Below are 16,857 nucleotides of genomic sequence, written 5' to 3'. Positions count from 1 at the left end.
GAGTGGTGCATGCACGGCCGGCGGGCGTGGAGCTAGCCGTAGCCATCAGTGCTAACACAAGCTAACAAGCTAACAAGAAACGCTAACAAGGCTGCGAGCGTAAACAAGCTAACGAGGCTAGCGAGCTAACAGAGAACAATAAAGGTAGAACGAAGAGAAGAATGGAATGAGTCTCGAAACCGGGTGGCTCGACCTTACTTGCCAAAGTCAGTTCAGACGAGACGAAATTCTTTCTCTTTGAGGAACGTAGATAAAAACTGTTGGAGCGAGTGAGTGAAACAAGCAATCCAGTTGAAGCAGAAGCGAAAAAGAGGGGGAACATCCGGCGGATGGGGAATTTATAGGGGTCCGCCTCCAGGCGGGTACGTCATTTGACGGACATACCCTTCGGCCAATGGGAATTGTCCTACGGGAGTATATGTGAGTGATTCTGTTATTCTTGGTTGCCGCTAGCGACACCCATAGGAGTGGAGTGCTGACTGGAGATTCGTAAACAAACACTTTATCCAATACCTTCAATCGGGTTTATTTAGATCAGTTTGGAATGAAGCTGTCATGTAAACGCAGCTCTGTTTGACTTTGTATGATTCTGTTGATAATAAATATTTTGTTGGGTCTGGGCTGTAACTAATGTAATGGATGCTAGTGTTACTGCTGGTTAGCTCTGGTATAGCGTAGAAATTAATTGAATTTTTAATAGATGGGCGACGACGGCGAGATGTTTTGGCATGTTTTTCCGACTGGATTAAAGCCTGTTATCCTGCTTTCCTTGCATCTGCTGCTGACCATGCAGTGACCAACCACTACGAATTTACCCACAATAAGCAAACGTTTTTATAGCCTTGGATGTCATGGTGTGTTGCAATAGTGTGGATTAATGTTTTAAATCAATATGGGATGTTATGATAGTCTATTGTTTGGCTAACTGCAGTGTAGCGCCATTTTATATTCTTTGTTATGCTTAAGAAAAAAACAAGCAACAAAAGTTAATATTGAATATTTCAATTCTTGTTATTACAGGGGATTCAACCTGGAATGACGGGGTTCGGCCCAGGGTCCTTTGGCCAACGTTTCCAAGATCTGACTGAGAGCATTCTCCACCTAGTGGACAGTAAAAAGAGCATGAATATGGGCATTAATGTCAACATTTAAATGCAAAAAACTATTTGACAGAATGGAGACCGACATCTGTATTAAACTGTTGAGGAGTCATCACAGGACAAACATTAATGATTATCTGTACTACAGATGGAAGAGATTTAAATAAACATATGGACGTTACCTTGGCCTCCAAAGCATCCTGTTTGCATTCCATGTAGTCGATTTCGTACAATATGTTCGGCAACGCAGACTCCACCCTACACCAGCAGAAAAAGAGAAATATTTAGCAAGTTGCCTTGCTCTTTGTCATGCCAGCTATTGTTAGGCCACTCCATCATGGTCAATTTATGTACATGGCCCAGGCTTCCAAATATGAGCATTGAGAATCTAACTCTGTACCCAAGGTCTGTTTAGGGATGGGACAATACGCGATATTATCGTTTATTGTGATAAAAACCACTCACGATAATCGTATTGTGGAGATTTAATTTATTGTGATATCATCCTCCGTCATGCACTGGGATCAATTCACATTTTATTTACCGAGCTGCATATCCGGTACCACTTAAACCCTCTACAATTGGTAAAAGGTACTTATAATATACGTACTTGATACTACTTGATATATATATTTGTTTCACTTTCTATCAAATGTCTTTGCCAAAAAATAGCAGATCTACAAGCTCACAATGTGTCGCGAATGTTCCCCAGGATAATGGATTTTGATTATCGTGATAATATCGTAAATCGCAATTTCTTTTGTCACAATAATTGTGATATGACATTTTCATATCGTCCCATCCCTAGGTCTGTTATGATTCCAAGTAATGGTTGGTACTAGAATGCTTATCTTGGAAAGCCTGTTCCATGTACAGATCAAAAACACAGCCCACCTCCAGAATCAGAACCTCCCTGTGACTGGTGTAAAAAAAACAACATCTGGTGTCAAACCAATCCAGTAACACTCTTGAATGTTTATACATTGCTGCACTAGATGGCATACATTTTCTAACTGCATCGGACACTATGTTGACAATGCGGTCGTGGCGAGCGTTGTACTTTTTTATGCATCTGAAAATAATAAAATACAGTCTTAAAGGAGTAGTTAAGACCCAAAATGTTTTTTTTTTCTCTTGATTATTCACACCATGGAGACTACAATACTTTTTTGTATTCGTCGCATTCCTAAGACAAAAAATTGATTTGTGTAAATTTACCCCCATTGATTCCGGATGGGGACCCAAATTCATTCGGGTCCCCATCCGGAATCAATGGAGATACATTTATTGTAATCAAATTATTGTCATAGGAATACGGCAAAAATATATATATACCGGTACTGTATATATCCATGAATTCAAGTCTCCATGGCGTGAGTAATCAATAAAGAAAAAGTCATTTTGGGGGGCGAACTACTCCTTTAAGTGGTAATAAACTGCAAGCGTAATTCTTCCTTTCCTAGAAATGTAGAGGAGTCAAAAGTACAATATTTGTCTAGCAGTGTAGACAGTGTACACTGCTAGTCTACATTGCTTTGGATGACTGCTCACTACACTGTGTAGTGACAGTCATCCAAAAATACAAAAACTCAGTACAGTAGAGTAGGCCTAAATGTACTTTGTTAAGTACCATGCGTAGTAATACGCATAAGGTCAGCAGGTCTACATTAGAAACGTAGGGTGAGAGAGATTTATTCTGTTTTGTCCGTTTGATGTCCGGTCTTTCTCCCTGTACATAATGTCCGTATGATTTAAGTCCGTACACGGTCGCTACCGTACAGCTCCAAAATGAACATACAAGATTGTCCGTAGCTAGAAGTACCCGCGGCCACTGTTGTCAACCGTTGGGGCAGTAGTGAGGAAAATTACTTTTCCTCTGCAAAAAAGAGCTGTTCTCAAACTATGGGTCCCAATAAGAAATATATTTTATCAAGAAACGGGAAAAAAGGAACGTTGTTGCAACCACGTGAAGAAGTCGCCTTGACTCCTCTCACACACACACACACACACACACACACACACACACACACACACACACACACACGTTACATTTACCGCAATGTAACGTTGCCGACAAGCAGAACCAGTCCAGACTGTTACCACTTATTACCAAACATCACGTCGGGTCAAGAAATAATTCTGTGGTTCTACATATTTTGGCCAAATGCTTCGGTTTACACGTGAGTGCAGAACCACCTCCTAGCGCTTTTGTTAGCTATTCTGTTCTGTTCTGCGAGGCGCAATGTGGCGCGCGGCCCCAACGGGAGCAGAATTGGAGCGGAGAGCGGGTCAGTATGTACTGCTACATAACGTAGAGGAAGTATGCATGTCGACGGATTTACTGTACATACTCTCTCACCCAAAACGTACACAAAATCAAGCATACGTAACTATAAACGGCCCTTTAGTGTCCAACTCTGGTCATTATCATCTTACATGTCAGACATCTTCTTAATCCTCTCAGAGTCAATTGTCTCAATCTGGGCTGTGAGGAACTTCTCCTTCTGACACCACTCCCAGTTTTTAAGTTCTCTTGCCTTTCCCACCTCCACATCTCTCCTCTGCTTCTCCCGCCACCCTTGGGGGAAAATGGTTAAATTGTTATCATGCACCATGAACAAAATGGACACAGTATCTCAGCAGCTGTGAGCTGAGGTCTACTATGTCAGCAATTACAAAAATGTAACAATTAATTAACTCATTGGGCCTGATTCATTATCTGGATGTAAATATTGTGTAAATAAAATAACTAAATCCGGTGTATCTTCTGTAAGCAAAAACTGACGTGCCATTCACCAAGCAGTGTGTACAGCCTTCATGTGTGCGTACGGTCACGGGGACTCCCTCTTCCCCAGGCATTCCGCCTCGTGTAGCAAATCCACACCCATTTTAACAACCTTAAAAGGTAACCGGGAACTCTAATGTGGTGACATTTATAGTCTCGACCATAACGTCGTCACACTTCAAAATGGACCGGGAACTCTAATGTGGTGACATTTATAGTCTCGACCATAACGTCGTCACACTTCAAAATGGACAGATCTATAAGCTGAAACGCTTCGATGCACCCCATACCTTTATACTGTAGCAAGTGAGAACCTTACTGATGGATCACAGCACGTTATAAGTAATAGCATGTATTGAGACTAAGAAGTGAATTTTGTTAAGTTCAACCTCACAAGCAAAACTAAAACAACTTGCTCACAATAAAATAGACAGTTAGAAATGATTAGCTCCTTTGTTCAAGACTTCACCCAGTGATGAAATCACACAATAACCTTTTCCTAAAGATAGTATATGTTTTATTCAGTTTTATTTGACCCAAATCAAATACTTACCAGCTGTCTGATAACCAGTTGTAGGCTTTGTGTCTAATTTCTTCTTTAAAAAAGAGATGAAGAGATAAAGGTGGTTGATGATGATGAATGGAGGAGCCAAAACAGGACGGGACTGGTAATCTAAGATGAGGTTGTAATACTGGAACTTCCAGTAGTGGTCACTCTTCTCCTGCACCTTTTCGAACGTGTTTCTGCAAGGAGGGTTGAAATGACAAAACAGCAAACTATTAAATCATATTCAGGGTTGATTGGATCTTGCATTCATCATATGGTAAAGTGTGTGTGTGTGTGTGTGTGTGTGTGTGTGTGTGTGTGTGTGTGTGTGTGTGTGTGTGTGTGTGTGTGTGTGTGTGTGTGTGTGTGTGTGTGTGTGTGTGTGTGCGCGCGTGCGTGTGTGCGTGTGTGCGTGTGTTTTAACAGAGGGACCACAAACGTTTTCATGCCATGGACCTCCAATATTTGCAAGCGACTTTGGCAATAGCCATTAAGAAAGTATGAATGGACTCCCCCCAAACCTAAATAATTTCGGGTTGGGGAGCCCTCCCGAACCGAAATAAGTTAGGCTCCTTATAAGACTCTGAATCGACCCTTAGACTTTTGTGTAGTCTAGAATATACTTCAATTGTGCAAAAAGGTTTTGACAAAGCCACCATCTTGTAAATATGCAAATTCGGGTTCCATCAACCCCGCCCGATAAGCATTATTCCCCCCCAGGAAAAACCATGAAGTCTGGGGCAAATCTTGTGCTTTTAAGACTGATTATCGCGGAAATATCCAGAAGATACCCAGAAGGTCCTATGAAACTTGCTCAGTATAATTATGCACCCGGCAGTTTCTAAATACTGGGATTCCATACTCTACGTTTCTGGGTTCACATTCTGGAAGGTGGACTACTGATGAGAATTGATGTAAAGCTAAGGTGATGAGAGGAGAGAAGAAATGGGTTCAGGAAAGTTCAGGAAAGCAAGATAGTCGGGGGCCTTAGGAAGATGGAATGGTAATTTCGTGCTAATCAGTCTAAAAGCGCCAAATTTTGTACAGATGTAGCCCAGGGCATGCTCTAAGGATTTAGCTAGGGAGCCCGAGTCGGCGACCTTCGGGGTCGCCACAGCGGCCAAATCAAGTTGGGCTCCCATCGACTTTCTATACAGGAGGAAAATACCCAGAAAAACTTTTTTTTGTCATGATGCTGATTTGTTTTGCACAAAAGCATTTGTTTTGCACAAAAAACATTCCTTGGGCTACAAATGACCCCAGAAAACGCCCAAAAAACTAAACCATCGTTTTCTGGGGCCATTTGTAGCCCAAGGAATGTTTTTTTGTGCAAAACAAATGAGTTAGACCCCTCACATCCTACTTAAAGTTGTACCATGTAACTTTTTTTATAAAACAAATCTTAAAATTGTCCTAACTGTTAAATCGCTAAAGTTTTAGAACACCCACTCCGTTATTTTCAGCTTCTGAAGCCTTCTCTTTATATGTTTTCTTCTTAGCAGTGACAGGGGCGGGATTTCGCGCGAAAATTACGTAATCTGCATCATCTGTATACGTTGTGTATACGTTGCCCAATCATATCGCCAATCATGCACACATGGTACACTACCGGCCAATCACAGCGCATCTTGAAGTGGGGTCGCCATATTTGTAGTCGCCCGTGTGTCTCTTTACTCAAAAGCTAATCTCGCCTACCAGGCAGGGTGAAGTAGTCCGTTTCTCCGGAATGCCTGAACGCACAGGAACCAGGGACCCCTCTAAAGATAGCTCTCGGCGTTGTGGAGGCAGACGCGGGGGTGTGAAGGTACGAAAAACGGGCGAAAGACGCGAACGCGACTGCGGTTTGCTTTAGGGCTACTGACCACTAGTTGAGCATCTTACACAGTATAGCTTTAAAGGCCCACTTCACCTCTGGGACAACCCTATCTTATTTTATTGTTGTTTGGGACACGATCAACACAATCCTGAGTTATTTTTTGTGTTCAATCTGTGTTTTTAGATATTGTGGTATTTCAGCATGTACTAGTGATGCATTTTGCATCATCAGTGATGCGTTTTGCATCATATGATGTCCCAGAGGTGAAGTGGCCCTTTAAACACCCAGAAAAAAAATGTTTTATTTGAAAAACCCTAAGGCCTCCGACTAAGAAGAGACAGAGTAACATTAATGGAGTCACAGACAGACAGACAGACAGACAGACAGACAGACAGACAGACGGAGGGTGGCAAACAGATACAACAGGGTACCTACGTGAGCATGGCGATGAGCAGGTTGATGAGCAGTATGATGGTGACCAGGAGGAAAACAAACAGCAGAATGATCACGAGACAGTTACTCAGCCAGTACTCGTTCCTGCATGGCTCAGCACCGCCCTCTATCTCTGTCACGTCGGAAGTGCAGTTGTCGGCCATGTCCCAGTGTAATCGCACTTTGATTAAAATAACAGCATTATTATTATTACCCCTATTATTATTAATAATAATTATTAATTATGATTATTTAATAATTGTAAGGTATTGTAAGTGATACGCACACACGCGCACACACACACACACACACACACACACACACACACACACACACACACACACACACACACACATACACACACACACACACACACACACACACACACACACACACACACACACACACACACACACACACACACACACACAAACACACTCACACACACCATCTATTTCCTCAAGATTCAAATCTCCAAAGATGTGCAGGTAAGGTCTGTAGAACACTCGACGTAAGATACGATATGGGTTGGGATCGTAGTAATACAGCAGTGCCTGAATGGCTACTCCATAAGCCACTATCCACACCCCCAGGAAGAAGAGGAAGAAGGTGACATCTTTCATCTGAAACAAGACATTTAGGCAAGGAAACTTTATTTATAAAGCACCTTTCGTATAGTTACAGAACAGAAAACAAATACATTCAGAATGCAACAATACATGAAAAAAACAAAAACATGATACATACATTTAAGATAAGAATAGAGCATATAAATCATGGGGCAAGCAATGTTAAAAACATAGGTTTTTAAATTGGATTTAAAAGCAGCTATGGTTGGGGATTGTCTGATCCGGGTTTGTGGTGCATAGTGATAGTGGTGAAAGGCTGCTTCACCATGTTTTGTTCCAACAGCCCCAGATGATCTAAGGGTTCTAGTCAGTGTTGATTTTGTCAACTAAAACTATGACGAAAAATGTTTGTCGACTGTGTTTTTTTCACTGACGAAAACTAAATAAAAACTAAATAAAAACTAAGCTTTGATGACTAAAACTAAGACTAAATATATTGTCAATTTCGTCAACAAAATAAAAACTAGACTAAAACTTAAACTTATGGGGGGACTAGTGGAGAAGAGTCATTTTATGTTTGGTTGCTCTCAGGTGTTGCGTGCTGCGACGCGTTGTGAGCTTGTAGATCTGCTATTTTCAGCACACAACCAAGTGTTAAACCAGTCATTACGATGCCAAATCAACTGTAGATTTAGTCGCCTAAAATCAGACTAAAACTAAAACTTTTCGGGTGACTAAATTATGACTAAAACTAAATGACATTTTATTCAAAAGACTGACTAAAACTAAATCAAAATTTGCTGTCAAAAACAACACTGGTTCTAGTGGGTTCATAATTATGGCTTCAGCATGTCTAGGATGTAGCTCAGAGCCACAGAGACATTTATAGAAAAGTAACAACCAATTAAGACCAATTCTCTGGGAGACTGGTAGCCAATGTAAGGATTTTAAGACTATGGTCATAGTCAGTTCAGTTGGAGTTGTCTAAGGCCCCATTTACACTGTAAGTCAAATCCAGACTGAATCAGATCTGTGCCACATCCAGATTGGAGTCCGATTGGTTTAATGGTCACATGGAACAAATCAGATTCCAATCTGGATGTGACACAAATCTGATTCAGGCTGGATTTGACTGCCAGTGTAAATCCAGCCTAAGAGCTTTGCTTGAGAGTGACCAATGCAACCATCACAGCGTGATAAAAGAACATTAATATGTGTCTCATATCTTACCATCTTGCTAACCATGATGAGTTTTGGTCCCATCTGTTTGTGAACAGCGAAGATGTGAATGAGGCGGAGTGTGAAGATCATGTAGTCGATACACAGGACACATCGTCCAAACTCATAGGAACACTCAAACATCCTGAAGCACACAAAAATAAAAATACATTTTAACATAGATAAGTCCTCCTATAACCCTATTATGATTTGAAAATTATCATCACTGTCCTGGCATTTGTTAAAGCTCTCTATTTACTTCAAGCATGGTGTTAGAGGAGTAGTTCACCCCAAAATGCCTTTTTTTCTATTGATTAATTATGCCATGGAGACTTGAGTTTAATGATATTTTTGTCAACAACATGGCACAAGTAATCAATAGAAAAGACGGCATTTTGGGGGTGAACTACTGTAAGATTATAACAGTTGAGCTCCATTAATGACAATTATGGGTCATTAATGGAAGGTAAGACTTATTTGAAACTGAAAGAGGAGGCACAACTATTCATCAATGACACCGAAATCAATCAAGTAACTTTGACAAAGTTTTTAGGGATTATAGTTGATGATAAACCCAGACGAGCCCTCCATTTCTTTATAGGAAGCGGCATAGCTGAATGGTTAGGGAGCCCGCCTGGGGAACCAGAGCAGAGTAGCCCCTTCTGATAAGAGCCCCTGGTTGTCACTGGTTCGATTCGAGGCCAGGGTAACAATGTCGATGTGTGTTCCTGAGCAAGACTCTTAACCACTAATTGCTCATGTGCTCCTTGTGGGCAGCGAATCAGCTGGGTTGGGCTGAAAATGTTTAATTTCCCTCGCGGGACGAAATATATATGTATGTATGTGTGTATATATATATATATATATATAGAAACACATTGATCATGTTTGTAAAAAAACTATGACGTCAGTAGGTATAATAAGGAAGGTATGTTCATTGATGAATAGAAGTTGTTTTTTTAATTCTTTATTATAGTCTAATTTTTCCTTATATTTCTTACTATGTAATATGATATGGGCTAATATGATATATCATTCATCGATTTGAACCATCTGCCCCTCTCTTCAAGAAACTAAACATTCTGTCTGTGTCCGAGGTTAATTCTTTACAGATATGTATTTGTGTATAAATGTATTTATGATAATCACAATCTACCAAATGGTTTTAATAGTTTCTTTGCATTCAGTTCTGATATACATTTGTATTTGTGTGTACTGTACAGGTTTGCAGGTAGAGTATATATGAATGTAATTTATGTACTTTATTATATTTAAGCGTGTGTGTGTGTGTGTGTGTGTGTGTGTGTGTGTGTGTGTGTGTGTGTGTGTGTGTGTGTGTGTGTGTGTGTGTGTGTGTGTGTGTGTGTGTGTGTGTGTGTGTGGCGACATTAGCTCAGCGGTAGAGAAACCGGCATTAGATCACGGAGGGTTCCCGAAGGGTTCCTAGTTCGAATCCGGGCTCCCTCAGTTGCTCCCGATGAGCAGGTTGGTGCCTTGCATGGTTTCCTCCGCCACCGGTGTATGAATGTGTGGGTGAATGTGATGCATATACGTATGTAATGTATACTTATGTCTGATTTTATAGGGGAAGTTCTTCATAAGCCTCTAGGCTTCTTAACTTCTCCTGCACAATATGTCATACAAATGTATTTTTTCTTGTTTTTTAATGTGCTAATAAAAAAATACAAAATACAAAAATGGGTCCTGATGCATCACCCACATAATGTTTACAGTTGTTGTTGTTGTTGTTTTCTGTCCTTGCTTGAAGGGCTATAGTACCTATTAATGAATAATTTGTACCAACCTGCTGATGAGACCAATAATGAACAGACTGATGGCAGTGAGGTCATACATGTTCCACTGATCCTGCATGTACAGCTTCATCCTCTGGAGTGAAGTAATGTCACGCATGAAGAATGCCTGAAAGTTCATAGACACATCAATCAAACTGATAATACAGCACATGCACTGCAGGCAGCATATCATTTATGCATATATAGCTTTCAGTGCACATTTGTAAGAACTATACCATTCTATGTGGACAGTCACTGAGTTATTGACATTTGAAGTGTTAAACACTGCTGTAGTGCCCCTTATGTGTCTGCAATTTAGGTACAGTGATAAGACAATATTAAAATGACCCCAAATGTGTTGGAAAGTGCAGATATTACTGTAAATCTCCTTCCACTCACCTCATAGATCTCCTCACATAAGAAGGTGAACACCCAGAAGTACAGCACATATTCACTGATGGACGGCCCACTAGGGGGCGGTCTCTTAAAGTCCACCAGCAGCACGTAGGCAAACAGGAAGAGGAAGGGAAAGTACATCACCACATTTCCCACAAAGGAAGTGACGGGAGCACTCCAGAACTGACTCCATCTTGATACGTCAAAGGAAGGCTTGGGCTTCTCACTATAATAATAATAAACTTTATTTGTATAGCACCTTTCATGACATGAAATGCAGCTCAAAGTGCTTTACAGAACAAAAGTGAAGCAGACGCACTCAACAGAAAAGTACAAATGACTATCAACAAAGCAGAACAGTAAAATCATAAGAACAACATTTAAAAACAAAAAACAAAACATTTTCAAGGCAGTGCGGACCTGAGTAATAGCACAGACATTTAAACTCAACTGAAAGCAAGAGTGAAGAAATAGGTCTTTGACTGTGCTTTAAAGCTATCCACAGACACTGCCTGTCATAGACCGTAGATTTGTTTGGAACATATCTTGGCAGGCAGTCATAGAGATACGAAAGTGCCAGACCATTGAGAGCTTTATAAACAAGTAACATCATTTTAAAATCAAGCCTAAAAACAACTGAGAGCCAGTGTAGTGAAGCTAAGACTGGAGTAATGTTTTCTCTGATCTTAGTTGTAGTTAAAACTCTGGCTGCCAAGTTTTGAACAAGCAATTTAATAATTTGTCAGTTGCTTTTGACTATTATCATCTGGTTCTCTGCAAGGTGAAGCATAATCATAAACCCATTCAACAAAGTAAATGAATATATAGTTTTAGTAAAAAGTATAATATGCATATGTGAACTGTATTATTGTGTTAAACATGTAAGGCAGGGTGCTAACCTGTAGGTGATGAGTTTGGTGAAGCAGAGTGGAAGGCAGAAAAGGGTGAGAAGGACTTTCCACACTGCTGTGTCCTTCTTCATGTCACCCCACCAAGTCTGAGACAGTGTGGACTGAGAAGCAGAACGGTCTGTTTTAGTTGTTTCTGTAGGGTCATGAGTTCAGTTTCCAATACCATTTCAGGCCCTCTAAACATTCATTCATTCAAATATGTATTTATTCTCGAAAGACATTGAGGTTGCCCTCATTTGAGATACATCAAGATACGTACAGTACAATTTAGTTTTCATATCAATGATAAAACAAAACATACATGTTTAAACATCTAAAAGCAGTTGCAGACACTTGTGGGTACAGTAGATCTGCAACCATAGATTTAAATTGACCATATGTTATAGGAGAAAATATCTTGAATTTAAGCTGTAGCTCATTCCAAGTGGTTGGGGCGTTAAAATAAAAGGCTCTCTTCCCCTGTTCAGTGTTTGCTTTGGGGACCTTCACGGCCGGACTACACCAAGCCGTTTTGCGCGCGTCAGTGCGTATGCGTGCGTGTGCGGGTCGTGCACGCGTATGCACGTTTTGGATAGATCCAATGTATGTCAGTTCAGCAGGCTACACCAGGCGTACGGATAGCGCGAACCACGTTTACGCATTCCCTAAAAATATGATCGGTTCTATTTTTTAAGCACGCGTATGCGTTTTGTACACAGACTATCTGGTCTTCCTAATTATATACTCCCTCCTTGGTGTAGCCTGGAGCGTTTACGCATACGCGAGCGTCTTCACGGACAGTACGCGTGTATGCGTGCATTTTTTGGTGTAGGAAAAAAAGAAGAAAAAAAAGAAACGCTGAAAGTAGCGTCAGTCTGGATTCCAGGCTGACAGAAATATCCACCTCCACTATTTTCACGTTTCATACTTTGAAATATTTAAATTTCATTTATAATTGAAACCTTGACCAAGATAGTTGAGGATACCAGCTAAACCAGCCAATCAAAGATGGACTAACCTCTAATCCATCATGTTTGAAGAAGCTGTGTGATTCAAGAGCTATGCCCATCTCGAAGCAGTTTTTGTCCCATACAGGAGACTTTCTGTTGAGCAGCGCAAAGGAGTCACTCTCATCGCTCTGGTAACATGAGCTCAACACACCTGAGGTTAGGAAGACAGCACACAGTCTCACAAATCATTATAAAGAAATACAATTAATTTATTGGAAATAATTAGAGTGTATATTAATATGTATATATGTGTAACACAAAGTATTTCCATGTAGTAGAATACAATGTTCCCAAAGTTGGCATAGTCTCCATAGGAGCCACAACCTAAAAATACAAAAAATACTGATGATTTATTCAAAGTCTCACCATGTGCCCTGTCCGCAAACTTCTGTGACAGCTCTTTCATGGAATGTTTGGTGTCTGTCTGAATTTCCAACTTTGACATCTCTTTAAGTATCTTACAGGCATTAAGCGCATTCAGCACTGGCTCCTCTACCTGGGAGATGGACAGGAAGACAGATGGACAGAGAGACAGAAGGACAGAGAAACACAGAGACATATGGACAGAGACAGAAGGACAGAGGGACAGATGGACAGGAGCAGACAGACAGACAGACAGACAGACAGACAGACAGACAGACAGACAGACAGACTGGTTACAGATACGCTACACATCATTAGGGCATAACCAAAAAGTCTCAGTCGACTTCATTACACAAGTCGACTCTCACTAGGGAAAGTCTATCATCATCTTTGCTCCATTTGTGCGTTTGTACAACATTCAAACCGTAGGATTGCTTATCCTGTCACTCTGTCACATTGACAGGCAGGACAGACGCAGTGCAGTAGCCTGGGTTTCCGAGGCTAACAGTGCAGTGACTGCAGTCAGAAGTGGTAACTTTATCCTGATGGATCCAACATTAAATAGGAATTAGAATTATTATTATTCAATGATGTTGGTTGCAATAAATATATAATATTTATTGCGACTAAAAGAAATGTCGTAGCTTGTCCTTCTGTCCTTCTCTTCCTTCCTTTCTTCCGTACAGGAAGTGATGTCACGTGACATCACCTCATCAAAGATCAAACCCTGGATATTCATACTGTCTCTGTGACATCACAGGTGATCACAGTGACAGTCCATATCCCTTTTATGCCCATATATAAAGATCCCTGATGTCATTGATATATATCACTGGCCAGATGGCAAAGGCATGGCCCATATCTGTGTGGCTGGTTCAGATAGGGATCTCCATGTATGGGCATAAAATATATTGTATGTATATGGATACATATATTATTATTAATAAAGGATAAAATAAAATATAAAGGTCCATATGGTCATTCCCAGAAACAAAATCCCTTTTATGCCCATATATGGAGATTTCTGATGTCGTCAATCCCAGGCCAAAAACGTTAATATTAAGTCCATATATGTATATGGATATATATTAATAAATTATTAAATAAATAAAGTGTCCATATACAGTATGGGCATTCCCAGATGATGCCCTGTTAGGTTACCCCCTTATACCCATGTATGGAGATCCCCAGGCATCAAACCCAGGCCCTAACTCGCCAAGGCCCTGCTTGGCTTTACTAATTAATATACGTGTTATGCCCATATGTGGAGATTCCTATATTATCAATATTAAGGATATTATTAAAGGGATCCCTGGCTAATATGACAAATATGCCTTAATACATTATAATTGTCCTCTATAAAAACAATGTAAAATTAAAAACACCTTAATTATTTTATTTCTTCTAGATATAGCTAATCTTTCACTCAATAGGGGAAATGCCCGTCGCAAGTTGATGATGTCATAAATGTAATTTGTGATCTATCCCTATGGAATTTATGGCAATAAAAACAAACATAATAATTCCTATGGTTAATATGAGCATCAAATCAATATTTCAAATGTGTTTGTGTTTTTCTTTTTCTTTTTTGCACATGCATGCCATAAGAATTACACATGACATTTATGACATCATCAACTTGCGACAGGCATTTCCCCTATTGAGTGAAAGATTAGCTATTTCTAGAATAAATAAAATGATTTGGGTGTTTTTAATTTTACATTATTATTACGTTATAGAGGACAATTATAATGTATTAAGGCATATTTGTCGTATTAGCCAGGGATCCTTTTAAGGATATTATGCTATCAATATTAAGGACATATCTGGGAGTGCCCATATAGGGACATCATTTGACATAACATTGTTGACTATCATGCAGGGGTCTCCATATGAGTAACTGGTCCCATATACATCACTGGCCAGATGTCACCCTGAGGTGTCTTACTAGTTATTATTTAATTGATAAAAGTTGTATTAAGGGTGTGTGCCGCCATTGACTGCATTTTATTTGAAGACCCACGGAAGCCACGATCGTGTCCATGTTGTGGAAATTCACTATGTTGTAACATTGATAAGGATGTTTACTTTTACGCGGAAAAGAAGAATTGTCACCGCGGCTGTCCATTGTTTTGATAGGGGGCCGGGGAAATAAGCGTGTCGCACTTGTCCATAGTGCATCACATAAGACCCAAAACTTTGCATGTCTGTGACGAGTTGAAACAATGCCAGCGTAGGCTATTGCAGCAGTGGGACAACCGTTCTGTTCCACAAAGTAGGCTATGTGGTGCTTGAAAATATTAATAATTCCATTGATAATAATCCGTTTGGGATACTCAAATCCCTGCCATAGAGTTATAATATATCGCTCCATGCGAATGAATCTGTGGCGTCGCCAGCGTGACTTCTTCTCAGTCTACCGAAAAGAGCAGATCTACAAGCTCACAACACGGTGCGAGCAGACGCGGTGTGAGTTTGTAGATTAGGTATTTTTTGGTGCGTGACACCATCATACTATGACTTATGACACTTTTCAAGAGACGGTACATATTTAGTTTCTTCAAATATTTTCCAAAAGTAAAAAGGTTACTTCCCTTATGTCTGTTAAAGTACTGTATCCCTAGTCAAATGTAGTGCAATGGATTTTTGTAGAGTCCGACCGGTGCCATATCTTTTGACCGATGCCGATACCGATGGGGAGTGTTAGACCACCGAATGCCGATGTTTAACCGATGTTGTGTAATAATATAAAATAATAATAAATAACCTAAATTTCAAAAACTTCTTACCTTCAAAACTTTTTTCCCTTTTATTTACCAATGGTCCAGGGACCACCAGTGGTCCTTGAGGGGTTTCCAGGTGGTCCCCAGCTAAATGATGTAGATTTGGTAACCAAATAACGCTTATAAGACGCTTATACGATTTTACACTCATGAGTGTAAAATGAAACCAAATGGATCAACGATGGACAACGACAATACATTTTAAGTTTGGGGTCTGAGTGTCTTAATGTCATCAAATGTTGGTCTAATGTTAATTATAAAAAATGACCGATACATCGGGGAGATAATGACCAATGTCCGATGCCGACATCGGGGTCCAAAAACGACCGACATCTGTTCGACTAATACATTGGTCTGGCTCTAGATTCTTGTTGTTGTTGCTTAAGGAATATGAGCTTGTTCAAAATAGGGCCTTCTGAGTCAAAAGACCCAGTACACCGCTTTAAGGACATCATAAAATCATCCCTTCCCCTCTTTAACATACAGCAACAGTGGGTGTGTTAACTTGAGCTTGGTCACCACCCACCTGACAACAAAGCATACTTAATGAAAAGGTGGGTGGGGCCTCACAAAAACATAATTTGAATGATGATCATGTTGTAGGGGGGAACAAATCACGTCTTTAACTTTCCCGGCAGAGGTCAAAACCAGTGGAGGAGCTAACTTTAATATTTTGTGCTTTGAACCACTTGCTGCAGGTAATTGTAAAAGTCCTGTATGAATTAAGTTTACAAGTAAAGATAATGTTAGCATCGGCCACCATGATGATAATGTTAGCATCGGTCACAATGATATGTATATTATATATATATACATGTGTTATCTTTGCCTGTAGAGGTCAAACCCAGCAGGTAATTGTTGTTGCACTAAGTCCTGTATGAATTAAGTCAAAAGTTTACAAGTTCAGATAATGTTTGCATCCGTTTTGAATCCTGGCCACGTTACACATGTGCATGTTAAAAAAATAAAAAATAAATAAAAAATCATTCAGCCTTCTCTGTGTCTGTGTTTTACCTTCTCCCAGAAGAGGACAGCCATGTCACTGCGGTTCTGTAGGACAGCCCAAATAAAGAGATGATTCCAGGTGGATTCACAGAACTTGTTCCTGTATGAATATTCTCTGTTTAGCAGCTTTTCGGCACACTGAGGAGAGAA

At 40.1% G+C, this 16,857-nt stretch overlaps 1 protein-coding gene across 1 annotated transcript in view; it reads right to left on the bottom strand.

The window, feature by feature from the left end:
• Window positions 1-1,014: 1,014 nt before the first annotated feature.
• Window positions 1,015-16,857, bottom strand: part of LOC308295431 (transient receptor potential cation channel subfamily M member 5-like) — a gene marked incomplete at both ends in the record, with an annotated part of 79,121 nt that continues 63,278 nt past the window's right edge. The window contains 13 exons of the mRNA XM_080738485.1: window positions 1,015-1,101; window positions 1,283-1,358; window positions 3,537-3,678; window positions 4,439-4,629; window positions 6,684-6,861; window positions 7,129-7,303; window positions 8,480-8,612; window positions 10,272-10,387; window positions 10,660-10,849; window positions 11,556-11,668; window positions 12,565-12,707; window positions 12,923-13,052; window positions 16,717-16,845. Of these exons, the coding sequence (XP_080594611.1) occupies window positions 1,015-1,101; window positions 1,283-1,358; window positions 3,537-3,678; window positions 4,439-4,629; window positions 6,684-6,861; window positions 7,129-7,303; window positions 8,480-8,612; window positions 10,272-10,387; window positions 10,660-10,849; window positions 11,556-11,668; window positions 12,565-12,707; window positions 12,923-13,052; window positions 16,717-16,845 (1,803 nt within the window). The remainder of the gene's footprint in view (window positions 1,102-1,282; window positions 1,359-3,536; window positions 3,679-4,438; window positions 4,630-6,683; window positions 6,862-7,128; window positions 7,304-8,479; window positions 8,613-10,271; window positions 10,388-10,659; window positions 10,850-11,555; window positions 11,669-12,564; window positions 12,708-12,922; window positions 13,053-16,716; window positions 16,846-16,857) is intronic.

The sequence above is a fragment of the Nannobrachium achirus genome (assembly GCF_963921795.1).
Source record: "Nannobrachium achirus genome assembly, chromosome: 12".
Taxonomy (NCBI): Eukaryota; Metazoa; Chordata; class Actinopteri; order Myctophiformes; family Myctophidae; genus Nannobrachium; species Nannobrachium achirus.
Note: the sequence above shows the minus strand (reverse complement) of the source record. Positions and strands in the feature narration are given on the sequence as shown.